The sequence below is a fragment of the Amphibalanus amphitrite genome, unplaced genomic scaffold (genome assembly GCF_019059575.1).
Source record: "Amphibalanus amphitrite isolate SeventyFive unplaced genomic scaffold, NRLGWU_Aamphi_draft 000015F_arrow, whole genome shotgun sequence".
Taxonomy (NCBI): Eukaryota; Metazoa; Arthropoda; class Thecostraca; order Balanomorpha; family Balanidae; genus Amphibalanus; species Amphibalanus amphitrite.
Window position 1 is genome coordinate 425437 of NW_024881511.1, and position 17336 is coordinate 442772.

Consider the following 17336-nt stretch of genomic DNA (forward strand, 5'->3'; position numbering starts at 1 on the left):
CGTAAAAAAGATGTAGAGAGGCGCCATCCAGTAGGAGGGGCACGAAATGTGGAGGCACCAGACGGTTACGACTTACGAGGGCGCCGTGAGACGATGAAAAGGGCGCCATTCTCTTAGGAGGGCGCCGAGTGATTGAAAACGCTATGTGGTCCAGGGGCGCTAAGAGGCCAGAAGGGCGCCGCACAGTCAGTAATGCTACGTTGGTGGGGACGTGGGGGCGCCAGATGGTTACGAGGGCGCCTTGAGATCATGAAAAGGGCGCCTTTCTCGTAAAAGGGTGCCGAGTGATTGAAAACGCTATATGTGGTTCAGGGGCGCTGAGAGGCCAGAAGGGCGCCGAACACTCGAGGGATGCACGGTGAACAGAGACCTAAGGACGCGAGATGGTCAGGAGGGCGCCGTTAGACCATGAGAATGGCGCGGTGCTGTCAAAAGTGCGCCATTCTCCCAGAAGGGCGCCGAGTGATTAAAAACGCTATATTATCCATGAACGCGAGACGGTCAGGAGGACGCCGTTAGAGCATGCGAAGGGCACCGTGCTCTCGAAAGGACGCTTGCAGCCTTGTAAGAGACTTGTGGGTGCATTTTCATCATTGTGGGGGCATAATTCAGGATTGTGGGTGCATATGCCCCCACAAAGAGATATAAAATTACACCCCTGCATACGGGGGTGAACTGCCATTTTCGTTTAGTAAAAATAAAAAAAAAATAAAAAAAATCAAAAAAATCATCGTGTCAGGGCTGTGACGAAAAATAAGTGGCCTAAATCCGATGAGAAAACAGGATTTGGGGGTACCCTAGGTTTGGCTCCTTGAGCCATGGTGCCCCCCCTTGTCTCAAATCGTTCCGCCGCCTATGCACTCGGTGTGGACCAAAGTAGCGCCGTGGTCGACTTCCGAGCCCGCACCGTGTACCTACCAGCCCGCTGAATGGACGGGCCCGGGGCCGCCGGGCGCGGCGGAAGTCGTGCCTGCGTGGTCGGCGGCAGTGAGCAGCGGCGCTACAGCCGACCGACCGGCCACTCGGCCGCCGCGGCCGGCCCGAAACCAAGTGGCAGCGCTCAAATTAATGCCGCGCCTGCTGCCGCTATTAAACTAACGCATTGAAAGCGGATGGCTGGCCGCAACGGTATAAAGCTGCGGCGGTAGCCGGTATTTCTGGAGCGCTGGTGCCTGGGCGCCTTGTAATGCCGGCGGCTCAGTGGGCTCGGGCTTTGTTCCTTATCTGAACGCAAGGTCCGTTCATTCAATGGGCAAATGCCACACCGGCAGCCGACCACGGACCAGGTCTGGACCACACCGAAGAAAGTCGGGCAATGGGGGCACTGTACGAGACATTCTATCTGTATAATAACGCATATCATACTGGACGAGATCCCAACAGCAACAGGGACTGTTGCTCAGGCTATAGTCAGCTTAACCCGCGCACCGACGGGGGTCTGCGCCAACTTAGTACCGACGGGGGGGGGGGGCGGATGACCGCCCCCCCCTGAGATCTCGAGAACGAAGCAAGATAGCGACAAGCGGTAAACGGCATCGGATACGCACGGTCAAGATCTACAATTTTTACTAAGGTCATTTTCAGGTCAGGTCAAAGATGACGTCACAGGGGTCGAAAAAGTCAAAATGGCGGCGCTGAATATGGAGAGAGTTTTTCTCGAATAACTTTCGAATTAGTCAAGATAGGAACAAACTAAGGGCATCATCGTGATCCTCTCGTCAATCCGCATCGAATGATATACATGTTGACCTCGAAAGGTCAAGGTCAAAGGTTGACCTCAGGTCACGTGACCTCGAGGTCATCATGTATATCATTCGATGCGTCTTGACGAGCTGAACACAATGAGACCATCCACGCGTCTGTATCTTGTTCCTGTACGGAGTTATTGGCCAAAAACCTTTGGTGACCTTTGATGACGTCACATGACCTCACAGCTGCCCAACAGCAAAACAGACCTCAAAGTAGTGAAGGTTGATCGTATATGAAGTCATGTATGGTATATGGGGCCATTCCGACCCGTTTTAGTGGTAAAAACAGGGAGTTGATTTTTCCCCCATTGACTTATAATGAGGAGGTCGCGAAATTGACCTGACCTTAGGTCACCGATATCAAAATTCCGAGATATACAAATTGTAGCTACTAATGACCTAATAACATCCTGCGACTTTCAAAGGCCTCCGACATCTACTGTAGCTCTGGCACGGTGACGAAGTTGCAAAAAAGTGACTTGAGGTTGGGTCATTCAAAGTGACCTGGTGACCTGACCTTAAAAGGTAGGAGGTTCAAACTTGCACACCATGTGTAAAATTGATGAGGTTATAGTCATACCAAATTTCGCGGCGCTACGCGCCGCGGTTTTCCCGCTATTAGCGAAAAACCTCAGGGGGGGGCGGATATCCGCCCCCCCCGTCGGTGCGCGGGTTAAGCGATACCTATCAGCACCCTAAAATTTCCATCGGACCTAGCCACCACCATTTGGACTGCAAGTAACTCCCCGCAGCCTTAACGTTGAAACGTTATGCTTTGCATTAGCTGTTTGAAGACTCCGCTTTAGTTGAATAATAATGGTGTTGTATTTGGTTGAATATGAATAGCGTTCGGCCAGTTCTTCACCAATATTCACCTATCTCCAGTATAGGTCACCAACAGTGTAGGTAATCAGTAGGTTGAATTGTAACTAGTTAAATGCACGTCACATTGAACGCTGCATTGAAACACTGAGAGCCGTTCCGAAGACAGTTCCTCCGTCGAACCTTTTAGAAGCATCATGCCGCTGCAGGACAGGTCTAAAAAGCGTCTCCGCCGCTCCGTCGTTGAACTATTTCAGAGTCTCCAATACCTACTGGACCTCACCATTCCAGAGAATGTCTCCGCTGAAGAACTATTCCAGAGACTCTTTCCTGCTGAATAATTCCAGTGTCTTTGGTGCTGAGACTTTTCAAAAACTCTTCGCTGCTGAGTCACTCCAGAGAGTGTCTCCGCTGCTTAGCCATTCCAGAGTGTCTCCGCTGTGGATCCATTCCAGAGAGCGTCTCCGCTGCTGAGCCATTTCAAAGACTCTTCGGTGAGCTGAGAGATTCCAGAGAATGTCTCCGCTGCCGAGCCATTTCCGAGTGTCCCCGCAGCGGAACCACCCCAGATACTGTCTATCTGTGCTGCTAAGCCATTCCAGGGTGTCTCCGCTGCTGAGCCATTCCAAGGTGTCTCCGCTGCTTAGCCATTTCAGAGAATGTCTCCACTGCTGAGGCATTTCAGAGTGTCTCCGCTGCCGAGCACAGCCGTACAGGGCGGCGGATATCCGTCCCGGACAGCCGAGTCCTCGGAAATCGATGGCAACTTCACGGCGCAACTGGAGCCGACACAGGCCAGAGTCGGAGTCGGAGCTGCGACCGCAATCGGACAGTGACGGTCGAGTCATATAAGTTATATTCGATGCAATTTAAACAGGGAACTATTTGCCAGATGGTTGTAAACAAGCATAAATAAACAAAGATCGCATAGTACTAGAAAAATATGCTTCAACTGAGGCTATGTTTGTGCTAGATGACAAACACGTCACACACGGTATGAGTCCGCGTGGCGTTGGAGCATTTATCGATGTCTAACTGGTAATCATCATCGGGCCTGCGTGACCGGCACAAAGAACACCGGAACGAAGCCGGGTCGCTGCGTGTTATGTTTGGACAGACAAACACCGGCGCGCTACTGTCTAAATGTCCGCGGTCAGGACCGACACAAATTGCCCACGTCGCTGGCGTGTCGTGTCGAGTCGGCCGCCGCGCGGCGCGTCCACGGCTGCTTTGTGACGGACGACGGCGCGACAGGTTACAATGGCTGGACAGGAAATGTCAGGTCTTAAAGCTCCGGGGCGCTCTTTATCCGCGCATTTGCAAAACGGCGCGACAAGCAAATAGCGAACAAAAATGCACCTCGTACCTAAAACGGCCACTGTGCCATCAAAGACATGCAAAACAATTTGTAAGAGTGAAGCTGCGAGGAATTTCATTCTTTTGGGTTTGAATGCACCAGGTAATGCCACATGTCGATTGATATTAGTTTGTTGAATTTTTCAGAGAGAAATTGGTAACATACCATGAGCGTTACTCAGAATTCCACAAAAATATGGAATTGTGATTTATGTAATAATTAATAAATCTGATAAAACGGACAAGTAATATTGTGCCAACGATTGACAATATACCTAACAGCAATGTTTTGTCCTGCTTAATTCCTTTGACGTGAACACGTCGTCCTGCATTGCCAGACGGATCGTGTTAAATTCACTTCACGGAGCAGCTCGGAGCTGGGTGGTTTTCTTCTGTCGCCATCGGCAGCTCGGAAGCTTTCTCCTGTAGTCGTCCCATTCTGCATTCAGAGAGAGGCTCTTTTGGCGACGATTCAGTTTCGAGGCGGCCACTCTAAGCCGTACCTTCCCTGCGCCTATTATCGCCTGTTCTGGCCCGCGCGAGTGGGCAGGCTTACTGGCGGACGGGCCGGCGCCAACGTCCCTGCAGGGGTGTCGTGCATAGAAAGCACCCTGTCGGGCCGGCCGGGGTCCGGTCCAACGTCCGCATCACAAACAGGACGACAAGAGAGCGGAGAGAAGAGAGGAGAGAGAGAGAAAGAGAGGGAAAGAGAGATCGCTCCTCCAGCCCGTCACCGCTGCCATCTCGATTGGCTTTGTTTCAAAACGACGAGCCAACTTTGGAGAGAACGGCCGCCCAGACTGCCACTGAGGAAATGACCCGTCGGACGGCCGGCGGCGGCCCTGCAGACCGGTGGATGGAGGAATAGAGGCAGACCCGCGCCGCCGACAGGAGCAGCTGATCGTGACTAAGGCTACCTTTGCATTTCTCTCTGTAGTTAGGTGCTTGGAACCCCAAAATATGATTATGATTTCATTGAAAATGGCGATAGATTGAAGCTCGAGCCGCACTAAAAGGTAATATAACGATTAAAAAATGTGTTAAAATATTTTATTAGAATACGTCAAAGAAAGAAAATTTTCTCATAAGAAAATGAAACAATTTGCAAACAAAATACTTTGATTATCGCTTACAGCCAATCATAAGCACCACGTGTCTTATCCAAAACGGCTTTGTGCGACCCATTTGTAAAATAACAGTTCGAGATGAAATCAGCTGCAATAGTTTCACACTACATCAGAGGCATGCGACGCTGTCATCTATTACATCGTATTAAATCGATATCATCGATTGGCTTAATTTCATCTTCAATCAGCAATAATGAATTCATAAATCTGATCAGCAATCCAATCATCATTGGACATCAATCATCGGACATTATAAGCACAGATGGAGCACAGCAAAGTCACAATTTACCTGGACCGTCGGCGACATTGCGTGGACACTCCACCCTTTTATGGAGACAAAGCCACAGAGGTCATAGCATGCACGCAAAGCACCATTCCCGCCCAACCCGTGCAGCATGACAGCTGGGCAGCGTGGTCCAAACAGCGCACAATAGTTACCCCTGAGGTACCTGGTTTGCCGTGATTGTTCCCAAAAGGATTAATCGCATTTCTCGATATCGGATATTGGTCGTAAGTAGATTGTGGTTGAGCCTTGTTCAGCGATCATCGCTCAAACGTAAAGATTGGTTTGCTCCTGTTTGCTTACAATTTTCTGGCATGCCGACGTTATCACTTTTGTGCACAACTTGTCACGAAAAAAGTGCCGGCTTAATCACGTTTAATGATATCACAGCTATCGGCGCAGGTGGATATTTCATTTATTTACAAAAGGCTTTGCAATTTCGCTTTACACAAAATAACATATTCAATATTGATATCAAATATCAAAAGCTAGTTTTTTTAAGAAAGACCGTATCTGCAGTGTTTTCCCATTAACTCGTTGTGTACAAAGACGTGATTGTTCCTTTGAGACTCAAACCGCTGCCCCCCCCCCCCCTCTCCCGTGGTATCGAGCCAGTTCAGAGGTATTGCGGCTCTCCTTGAGAGCTTTCCTCTCGATCTGTGGTATCGTGACTTCGCGAACCGTGTCACGAACAGCGGCATCACGATCCTGGCACGGCCTTGAGCTCCGCCAGGGGATGTATTTTCTGTCCAAGTAACACAAGGCCATCGATGCGTGCGGTGAATGGTAAAATGATCGGCACGCGAGCCGCAGTTTTTGCGCCCTCCTTCCCTCTCCTCCCCTCTCCTCCTCTTCCCTCCACTATTGATAGTGGTGACCGTTTTTTGGCCACGGTATACACCCAATTCTCCCAAATTTTCCCCTAAATTCCGCCTTCCCCACATGTCACGTCCACCCCAGAGCAGACGTCGACCTTTAGGGGGCGCACGTCCGTCCTACCTCCGTAGTTGGGACGGAGGCGCTTATCGTAGCCTTGCTGCCAGTTGTCCAAGATGGCCGATATGTTGACGTCCTCCTTGTTGACCCTGAAATAGTGGAACAGGTTAGTGATATCAGATCGGCCGAACGTCCGAGACAGCAGAGAGCTGACAAATTTTTGAAGCGGCGCAGCGAATATACAAAGACACACAGGTGCGTTTTGGAGCATATTCGTTGAAGGAATTAAAGTTGTCCCCGTGCTCTTCTATCATTATCACAGATTTGCAATGTGGATTAGACACACAATAGATTGCACATTGCACACGCCACGACCTATACACAATGCACATGAAGTCCAGTTAACAGAAAACAAGTGTTTCATACATTGTCCACGCAATGAACTGAATCCAAAGTCGCTTTTAGTGACTATCCATTCATTGTCACATCTGGACACCCCATATCTTTTTAAACAACTTTGGTCTGGTCAAATCTCGGCCGCTGTTCAAACGCTAGCTGTCGCCGGCTGTGACCGCCGGCGCCCCGGTGTCCACTCTGTGTGGCCAGCTGACATTCTGTACAGCGCTCGGCGGGCCTGTCGGGTCACAGCTGGTCCCTGGTGCCGAGTTCCCACAGTCCTGGCACCACGCGACCGCCACTGTCGCCGCCGGCTGGCCACTGGACGCCACTGCCGGGACAGCACTTACAGAGGGCTGGTCACCGTGTACCTCCGGAAGGACAGTTCGACTGGGAACTTATGTGAGCCGTCAACGGACGACGCAGCTCGTGCGCTTGAATATGTTCATGTCTGCGTAGCGCACATCAATTAGAGCCTGTTTTCCCTCCTCCTGATACATACAAACAGCTTTGTTGGCTGCCGTCGACCACTTGAGAGAAGGGCTAGTTAGGCAAACTGGTTATATAACGTCGGCGAATAACAGCTCTTTATGTAACGGCACGAGTCCACTGAACAAATAAATACCATCTCTACATCAAAGGAACGGGTTAAACTGATCGTAACGTCAATGGATTTAGTCAATATGTGTTTCGGCGCAAAACGTTGATTCGTTTCAAAGGCGCAGCTGCCTCAGAGTGCTATATATTTTCCATAAGAACCCTCAACCAATGGGCAGCTTTAAGCTCGCCGGCTGGACAGCTGGAAAGCTGCTGGTCGGCCACACAGGGCAGACTGTAGTGCTGGAAAACCGCGGACCGATTCAATAGCGACCAAGAGACCGCAGCTTAGCAATGAGCATAAGCAGTCCGGCACCTCTGGAGGCGAAGCAGCTGGCCTAAGACGGACAGCATAGACACTTTTGGACCAGCACTTGCAGGTCGGCAGGAGGGCTGCTGTGGGCCACCAGCTGTACAGCTGCAGGTCACCGGCTTTACGGCTGCAGGTCACCGGCTTTACGGCTGCAGGTCACCAGCTTTACGGCTGCGGGCCGGGCAGCTGGGCAGCTGCCGGTCGGTGGCGCGGGCGGCGCCGCTCGGCGTATCGACCTCTGTCTGCCGACGCGGCTGGTCGTGGCAGCTCGGCGCCGCTCCAGAGCGGCCCCGATCGACGGAGCCGCCGACACGGACTGCAGCGCACAGTGGCACGGCAGCACAGCAGCGTACAACACAGTGGGACAGCACAGTGGGACAGCACAGTGGGACAGCATAGTGGGACAGCACAGCACAGCGGGACAGTGTAGGAACACAACAGCGACACAGCAGCACAGTAACATAACACAGAACACAGCACAGCGGCACACAACAGCGGCACAACTGGCACAACACAGTACATCATAATAATACAGCGACACAGTAAAGCGACACAGTACAGAGTAACAGCACAATGGCACAGCACAGCATAGCGGAACAGTGGCATGGCAAAGCGGGACAGTGACATAGCACAACTGAACGGTGACACAGCAGCATAGCACAGTGGAACAGCACAGCAATATAACAGTTACGCTGGTACCGCAGAGCATCACAACAACACAACAAACAAATACCAAAATGTTATTTGGGTAAGCGTACCTACTATTGGCTCATTTTGAAGTCGTTCGATGATAATATGCGCTATTTGTTGTTGCCTTTTTCTTTGTTTATTTTGGTTTATAACCATGCCTACATAAGCCTGTCCTACCAATACTGGGTCTTTTAAATACATGTATTTTAATAGCCATGACGCCCGCCACCCTAATCTCAACAAAAATAGCTAGTCCGGTGGATTACTACAAAATCTCGAAACTATTCTTCACATCCACAACAGCTATGAGATAGCCGGGGATTAGAAGCCTTCAATAGCGTGTCTAAAGAACCGGTCCGACTGGAGGTTCGAGCTCAGCGTTCCAAGCGCGCCATCCTGCAGGCTCGGTGAGGAGGGGTCAGGTCACAGGGTTCAACACTGCGTCACATCAGAGGGGGCGCTGCTTTAGTCGCCACCGCACCGGTAGACCGTGTTGCAGTTACGACGCCGGGATCCTGCCCGGCGCAGACTCGCCGCTACAGAACGCGGCCGGCACTTCCGGGCAAGGATGCAGCGATGCAGCAGCCTGCTGTAGGAGCCACTGGCAGTCCTTGATGGCGATGAAACGGCTACCGAATGCACTCGTTGCATATACCTAGTTAGTTCGTAATGAAGGTGTCACTTTCCACCAATGTTCTGGGAAAATGAAAAGGAAGGCATGGACGTGGTCATCGCCATCACCCGGATGATGTGTCTATCGTAACTCACACTTCAAATAATTGGTTGGCTAGAAGAAACCAAAATATATAAAGCAGTGGCTAAGTGGAAAAGCCCCCATACCTTGGGACCCGTGTATGACTTACTATATCGCGCCAAACACTTATCCACAAGTATACCTACCTACTGCTGTACCCTTTCGCACGCCGTCAGCGCACTGACGTGCCCCGCCGTACCGCGCCGTGCCGTGCCATACTGTACCGTACCATACCGGTCCGTACCCCGTCGTACCCCGCCGTCCCGTACCCTGCCGCGCGGGCCTCGGGCCGCCAGCGGCGGGCGTCGTCGCTCTGATGGATGGGCGCCGGGACGCCCGGGGCGGGTGACGCCGACCAGCCCCGGGCAGCGCCGGCCGCCAGCCAATATCACTCATCCGCCGGCAGCCAGGCCGCCCGGCATCGCCGCTGTGCGCCGCACAACGGCCTCCCCTGCCGCCCGAGCCGCTCCGTCACATCAGAGACAGACCCGCACTGTGCTCCATGAGAGAGCTTTGTTGTAGGTTAAAAATCAAAATTTAAAAGATAACCAGGCTGTCTAAAAATAAAAGAAATTCAGGATGTCTCACAGTAAAAGCTTATTTAAAGATATTGATAGTTTCCAACGAATAAATCGTATAAACAGTGATGATTTTCTGGAAACATTATGGTGACGCCCGAAATCCTCAACTGATGATGTCTAAATGTACCCGATACTGCATTAATGGTTTTATTGTTTCGCTGCCATTTGTAGGCATTTGTTTTCTTGATTTTTTTATCGTCTCACGCATTGGTATCTTTTTGGCGTTTACTGCAATGCACATTGCGCAACTTGGCATTAATTTAATATCTATACAATCGTTTTCTAAATTCACTTGTTTCACTAGCAAAACAAGGCCTAAAGGAACGATGAGTGCAGTTCCCCTTCCGTAGCGTTTGAAAAATTATTTAGGGGAAGTTGGGGCAATGCCGGAGTTGGGGCAAAGCCGAAATTCGAGATATTTCGAAAACCGTAAGACAAGGATGCCACCTGTCAGTGATGCTCTGAAGCTTAAGTGACTACAATTATCGCATGTTTGTTACGAGTCGTCATTCGGAATACTTCGGCTGTGAGGGCGCCAAGAGCGTTTTTAAGGTACGCGTTCCTTGTAGTTACTACATGCGCCTTTGAAGCTGCATTTCTTACTCATTATGCTACCGTTTGTCTGGCCAATTCGGTCAAGTAATCTTCAGCATGTCTTTGCATAACCCGCGCCCCGTACGGCCCCCCCCCCTGTCCTTTTCGGTCGATATCTCCTAAACGGCTGGAGATATCGCCACGAAACTTTCAGGACCCCTCCGGGCATCAATTTTACACATTGTGACCAAAAATTTTTCCAGAGGCTATGATAGGTTGGCCACAAATGACGTCAGAGTGACGTCATGTTCTGTCATTTTCGACCGAAAAAAGACCTTCGCGAGAAGACCTGTCAGGACTACAGCTTTGAAGATACAGAAAAATGTTTTAGACATAAAAGGTGTGGAATCAAAAGGGCTACAAAACTGCTATTTCGGTTTTTCGAATTTTTTGGATTTTAACCCCCAAAAATCAAAAAATAGATTTTTTGAATGTAATAGCCAAAAAATCCAAAAAGTTTTTTGAGTTTCGAAAAAACCGGAATATATGTGATAGTGCCTACCGTCTTCTATCTACATACCAAATTTCAGATCGATACCTCGTTTTTTGGCCAAGTTATAGCGAAAAAAACTGTTCAAAAATGATGACGTCAAATTTTCAAACTCAATTTTTGGCAATTCTAGAACTCGTAGAGCAAAACAAAGACCACCATTAGACTCCCCGTGACGAGCTGCATCGAATCAATACCCTTTTTATGCAAAAATATCAACTTTGAAATTTGACCTAATTTGACCTGACCTTGACCTGACCTTCACAAAAACGTGACCTAGGCTGGCCCCAAAGGCTGCCTAACCCACATAATCGCATTTGTCATGTAAAATGGACCATAAAACATGTATCACACGACACATTCATATTGTGACCCCCGGTGACCTGACCTCGCTGTGACCTGACCTGGTATCAGTGACCTCAGATAGCAAAGTATGTGTTTGACGAACAATGTACCATCGATGGTTTTCAATAAATTACCAATTTACTCGCTTTCACAGCACATTTCTTGAATTGCCTGTGAACGGTGAAAATCTGACCTTTGACCTGACCTGTGACGTCATCGGTTTGACCTAGGTCAATGAAATTTGGTCACAAGGTAGTTACCGGGTGAGGCTATCGAACGCCGTTTGAATTTTGAAAATCGGCCGGTAACTTTCCGAGATCTTAGGGGGGGGGGGGCGAAACGGTCCCCCCCCCTACGGGTGGTAGGGTCCGCCGGTAGCCCTACGGGGCGCGGGATAAGTGTGCTGCCTATTTGAAATTTATACGGCACGTTGAAAAGTTATGGGCCTGCAAATGAAAGGTATGGCTGGCTGGGGCAATGCCGAAAACGTGCAATTACGCACGTTAAAGCACGCTACGTGGACTTTACTGCTGTAGAATAGCAACGCGAATTTTTAGTCACACAAATTACACTTTCAACCGACATAACGGCCTGTAACCTATAAGGAATTATTTACCTGGCATTTTCTTATTATATCACATAATTATAACTTCCAGTGTGCACCAAGCGTCCTCAAGCTCTTAAAACGCGTGTCAGCTTTGATAAATTCTGGATAAAGTTTGAGATAAAGTGGCAAAACATCAATGTCGGCATTCCCCTAGATCATTTCTCCCATTTTCGGCTTTCCCCGCAGTCCGGGGCAACGCCGAAAAAGTCACTTCTTTGATATTTTTAGTTTGTGCGCTTAACGGTATGCGAATTCATCAAATGCGCCTGGTATGTTTGAAAGGCAGAAGACTGGCCTCTCGAATGACGCCAACAAGAATAGCTTATGTTGTCTACCTTGCGTGCTACGGGCGTCAGAAAAAAGTATTCGGCGTTCCCCCAACTTCCCCTACATTTAGTCACTTCCCTCGCACAGAAGAAAAGTTGATAACTGGTAGGCATCACCAAAAGCTTGATTTAAATTATAGGTATACTGCAAAGTAGCTAACACACAAACAAATTGGTAATTGGTAATTGGTAATTCGGCTTACGGGCCACCACAAATTGTTGTATTTGGGCTTTGGGCCCGGTTCTGTTTGTTCGTCCGTCCGCGTGGTCTTGGTCCACGCGGACTTGGTCTTGGTCTTGGTCTTGGTCTTCGTCCACGTTGTCTTGTTATTTTCTTCATGGCTCGTTAGGGTGGGGCGAGGGGTGGGTCGGGGAGTCCTAAGTATCTCCTCCCGGGTAGCCGGATTGCCCCTTTTATTTTGTTTGTTTTTGTTTTTGTTTTTAATGCTATTTTTCACACAAAAATGTGAGCTTTTTATTTGAGTTTTTTTAGCGTAAGCCCTTCCTCCAGCGTCCGAAACCGCCATAATTGACAATCTGATCACTTAGCCTCTATCATTTCTGTAATCTGTTGCATATTTAGAATTCAAAAATGTTTATGTTTATTGTGCAAATATAAATGATAAAAACATGGAAGCACAGAGCAATGCTTAACCTGCGCCCCGCTGGAGGGGGCAGAATCTGCCCCCCTCCCGTTTTTCGCCGATAACTTCTAAACGTGTTACGCCAGCGACGTCAATCTTTCAGTACCTTATTATACATTAATTTTACACGTCCAATGAAAATTTGAGCGAAATCCGTCGGAAATTGTTTGAGAAAATGGCGTTTTAGTGACGTCATGTTCGCCATTTTCGCCTCAAAAACGGCAAAATTTCAAACGCCGCTAACATCTTCATTTTTAAAGGAATCAAGACCTATCAAAAAGGTTACACGTGATTTTACTTTATCTATCAAATGGCTATCTCCGTTTTCTGAAAATTTTGGATTTTGGCCCAATTTTTTTCTTAAAAAACTGACTTTTTTGGGGAAAATAATTATAAAATGCAAAATTTTGAGCCTATTGATAAAACCGGATTATATGTCTGAGAAGTGGTCTATTTGCACCTACATACCAATTTTTAGAAGAATCGGTCAAAAAATGTGGGAGTTATTCAAAATTTTATGACGTCACGACACACGAAATTTTTCAAAAATGATTTTTTTGGAAGTTCTAGACTTCGTACGGAAACAAAAATAGCACCATTCGATTCGCCGTGAAAAACCGCATTAGATAGACACCTTTTTAGGCCTTAACAACCAACTTCAAAATTTGACCTCACTTGACCTGAGCTTGACCTGACCTCAACCTGAAATTCATCCAGATGTGGTCCATATCACTTATTGAGTGTGTCTATTGAATTCTATGAATAAAATGACCCATAGAACATGTGTCGCACATGCCCTTTTCTATATTTCGTTTTTGGTGACCTGACCTGACCTGACCTTGACCTTTGAATGATATTTTATGCAACGAATATTGTCTTGGTAGCCTATGAGCACGTTTTGGGCAATCAGTCTCAGTCCATTCTCCGGCAACTACGGTGCAAGGCAGATACTGTAGAAACTTGCATTTTGTACCCTTGACCTGACCTTGACCTGACCTCTGACCTACTTAAGCAAAAAAAAATTGGGCTCTTAAGATCCGCCTTGTTGAGACCTCTCGATTGTCGTTTTCCTCGTCTTTCTACGACCATCGGTTCGGAAGTAAGACAGGGGGCAGAATCTGCCCTCCCCCCCCCCCCCCCCCCCAGCAGGGCGCGTATGGCTGAATAGCCCAGCGGGGCGCGGGTTAAAAACATCTTCCAAGTTCCATCCACCTTATTACATTACCGGTCTTTGGCCAATGACTAAAAATCATTTCTAAGCGATCAAACTGAATAAAATACTATATATTTTTAAGATCCTTTCACATAAGAACCTATGAATAATTGAGTGCACTTTTTTCTTCCTTAGCAAAATAAATAGGGAAACATAATTACGTTGAACAGGTTATCATAGGTCTAACGTCGGATATTCATTGGATCAGCATACTGGGTATCATCGAATGCCAGTCGTTATGGCATACCTAGATATTTTGTATGTATGGTGTCATTTTATAAATGGTCGGTGCGTAACTAATTCGGTATAAAAAGACGCGAATAAGAAATCATTTAGGTTATAATTCAGTCTCACTTCTAGCGCCTCCCTGTCTGAAATGTGCGCGGTGACTGAGGTGGTTCTAGTTGGCTGATTTGTGACGCCGTTAGTTTGCTCAGGGTTACAGTAATATATGTCCTGTCAGCTCAGCACCCGATATCCGTTTCACTTTCAGATGACGTTACCGCACATCGGGAGATTCACTTAGTGTAGATTCTTTGTTCGGTTGATATGGCTGAGTGCTATGAAATGAGAGAAAACTTGTAACGATAGACGTGCATTGTTCTGGTATGAACAGACCTGCTCTCGGCAAACGGTACAAAAACATCCATGATTCTTTCAAGAACAACAGAGAAACAACTACTCAATCATATTGGCTAGCTGGCCATGTAAGTAAAAACGGTCCCACTGCTCCTAATTCATGGAGTTCAGCAGCCCCTATACACAAACAGACCAACCAGCTGCTCCTACACAAAAAGATAAGCTATTGTTTATAGACAGACCAGATGCTGTTTACAGACGGACTTAGCTCCTACACAAACAGACCAGACCAGCAACTCCTACACGAGCACACCAGCAGCTCCCATACAAACAGAACAGCAGCTTTTCCTACACAAACAGACCAGCCGCTGTTTATAAACAGACCAGCAGCTCTTGTACAAAAAGACCGACTGTTATTTGCAGACCAGCTACTACCAACAGACCAGCTGCTTGGGCTACAAAAACGGTTCTAATATTATCAGACCTCTTCACCCCCACAAATAAGCCCGTCGGTCTCGATATAAATGGACCCTTCATCCCGGTAAAAACAAGCATGCCATTCCATCTTCCGGCACAAACATATCGCCTTGGGTCTAGCCGACCAGCTGCTTCCGGCAAAAAAAGGTCCGTCTTTCAGTTCAATTTTCTAGACCTAAATCAGCTCCAAATTTAAAAGCGCCACTTCAAAACAACTACGGAGTGGCCGCTCCCAGTACAATGAAATTCATGCAGCTGTCGCTAAAAGCCCCGTTACAGACGGTTCGCCATCTCAGCAATCGGTAGATGACTCGACGCTCACCCGTGATCCCTGCACAGACGGGTGGGTCACCGCTGTGCACCAGCTCGTCACGCAAGAATAGGTAGACCAGTGCCTAAAGCCGCCAGGCCGGCCTCCAAGCTCCGCAAACTAATCACAGGCCGTCCCCCGGTACTCACTTTGGCGGTGCTACGGTGCGGAACGGCAGGTCCTCGTCGGCGCCGGCCAGCGCGGCGGCACCCAGCAGCCAGAGCAGCGCGGCCGCCGGCGGCGCCATGCCGCTGCAGGCCGCTGGTCGGCAGGCTCCCTCCCTCGCTCGGCGGGCTGCGGTGGGCGCTCAGCTCGGCTGGACAGCCATCGGCGGCAGCCGTGCGAGCCGCTGCGGCCGGCGCGACGCCTCGCCACCGAGTGTCGGCCGGGCGGCGGCGGCCGCTCTCGCGCTCTCTCTCCGGGCTGGAGGGTCGATACGAGCAGCGGCGCGCGGCCGGCGCGGCTCTCAGCCGGCCGCGCAGCAATCCACTGATCAATGCTGCCGCGTGAAATTCGGCCGAGATGTTGTCTCGCCGGCGGCAGCTCGCCGGAACGACAGGTGCCCCTCCAGCCCCGCCCCGCGCCGCGCCGCCTCAGAGCCCAGCTGCAGCGGCGGCGGACACGGCCGAGCGGGGCGGGCAGGGACGGCGACATAGCTCGGAGCAGTACCGACTGCAGCTGTCAGCAACTCGAAACGCTACCAACTGCACAAGTACGATGTATGAACCAGAGTGGAATGTCTGTACTTACATGAAAAGATAATGGTACAAGCCCGCCTTATCTGAACGAATCTTGTTACAAGCAAAGCCACGTGCGACGTAGGTGTGATGGCCGATGGCGACCTTTTCTGGTCTGTGATCTCTGTTTAACGCCCCAACGCGCCAATGTTCTGTCCAATCAATGCTATTAAAAACCTGGGCTCAGAAACACAAGCCAGGGACGTTGCAGCTTGTGATCTGGTTTTCAAAATGGACGTTAGTGAACGTGCTCCGGTCAAAATGGGTGGTTGAAACAGTTTATTTTGTCGTTCCTGAAAATGCTGATAAATCTTTAAGCATTTTAGTCGGCAATTTTACCTTGGCGAGGTGAACAAGCTGTGAACCGGCGAACCTGAAGATAATGCTGCTAGCTTTTTCATACGGCTACCTAACACTTCAACTATAGACTATAAGATTATGCCTATATACAATGCCTATAGACTATAGATTATACCTCTGTTTCAAATCGACTGAACCTTTTTTACATAGGTCGTATTGCATTGACCGCCCTGTTTCCGGCGCAGAGCAATTGGCTGGATTTCTTTATTGGAGCCTGAAATTAACATGTCATCCGGGATGACTTTTCAGAGCTGATGCGGGGGACGAAATCACCGGAAAACAAATTACATGTTGTACTCCCTTACAGGCCGCGGTATGCAGAGCTTACTGTCCACCAGCGGCAGCCAATCGGGACAATGCCGAGCTGCATGGATTGGAGGATAAGAAGCCAAAACTTAGCATGCCTTCTTAACCGAATCACCGCCACAGCCGGGGGCGCAGGAATCTTCAAAACTCGAGCGCCGGACGATTCGAACCCGACTCCTCACCACCGGGAATCCGACGCTCAACCAAGATACAAAAAAAGGAAGATTGTATATATGCTAATCGTTCTCGTATTTTTACGGCGATAACCTATTTAACTCGTAAAACGTTATGTGCTAATTGCATAAGAATAGGTAGATACCTAATTATTTTTTGTCATAGATTTCTTATTCAAAGCGAACGATTATTTGCCGTCAAATGGGATGTGATGATACCCACCAACACAAAAAAGGCCATTAGAGCTTCTCCAATAACTTCAGAACCCAACTATCTCGCACTTAGGTATCTCTCACTTGTAACAACCGCTGGTTTCGGGTGCAGCAGTGGCAGGCAGCCTATCATGCCCAATGCTGAGTGCGGCGTCATCCATCGCCAGTCATCGTCCATGGTCAGTGGAGCCGCGGCCATCACTCCAATGGATAACGGTGGTCATAGGAATCCAGCCCAATGGATAACACTGATCATATAGGAATCGGTCCGTACCCGGGCCATTGTCTGGCCGACCTCCCTCTCTCTCTCTCTCTCTCTCTCTCTCTCTCTCTCTCTCTCTCTCTCTCTCTCTCTCTCT

The 17336-nt window shown here is 49.1% G+C and overlaps 1 protein-coding gene across 3 annotated transcripts in view; it reads right to left on the reverse strand.

Moving 5' to 3' along the window:
• The window catches only part of LOC122385436 (gamma-aminobutyric acid receptor subunit beta-like), a 68707-nt gene extending 53154 nt beyond the window's left edge, over positions 1–15553 (reverse strand). For 2 of the 3 annotated variants that reach the window (XM_043373721.1, XM_043373712.1), the window contains exons 1-2: positions 15338–15553; positions 6336–6421 (exon numbers count right to left, since the gene is read on the reverse strand). In XM_043373721.1, the coding sequence (XP_043229656.1) occupies positions 6336–6421; positions 15338–15435 (184 nt within the window). In that variant the 5' untranslated portion in view covers positions 15436–15553. Of the gene's footprint in view, positions 1–6335; positions 6422–15337 lie in introns of those variants that run through there. The other variant, XM_043373731.1, reaches the window with a different exon arrangement.
• Between the last annotated feature and the right edge of the window lie 1783 nt (positions 15554–17336).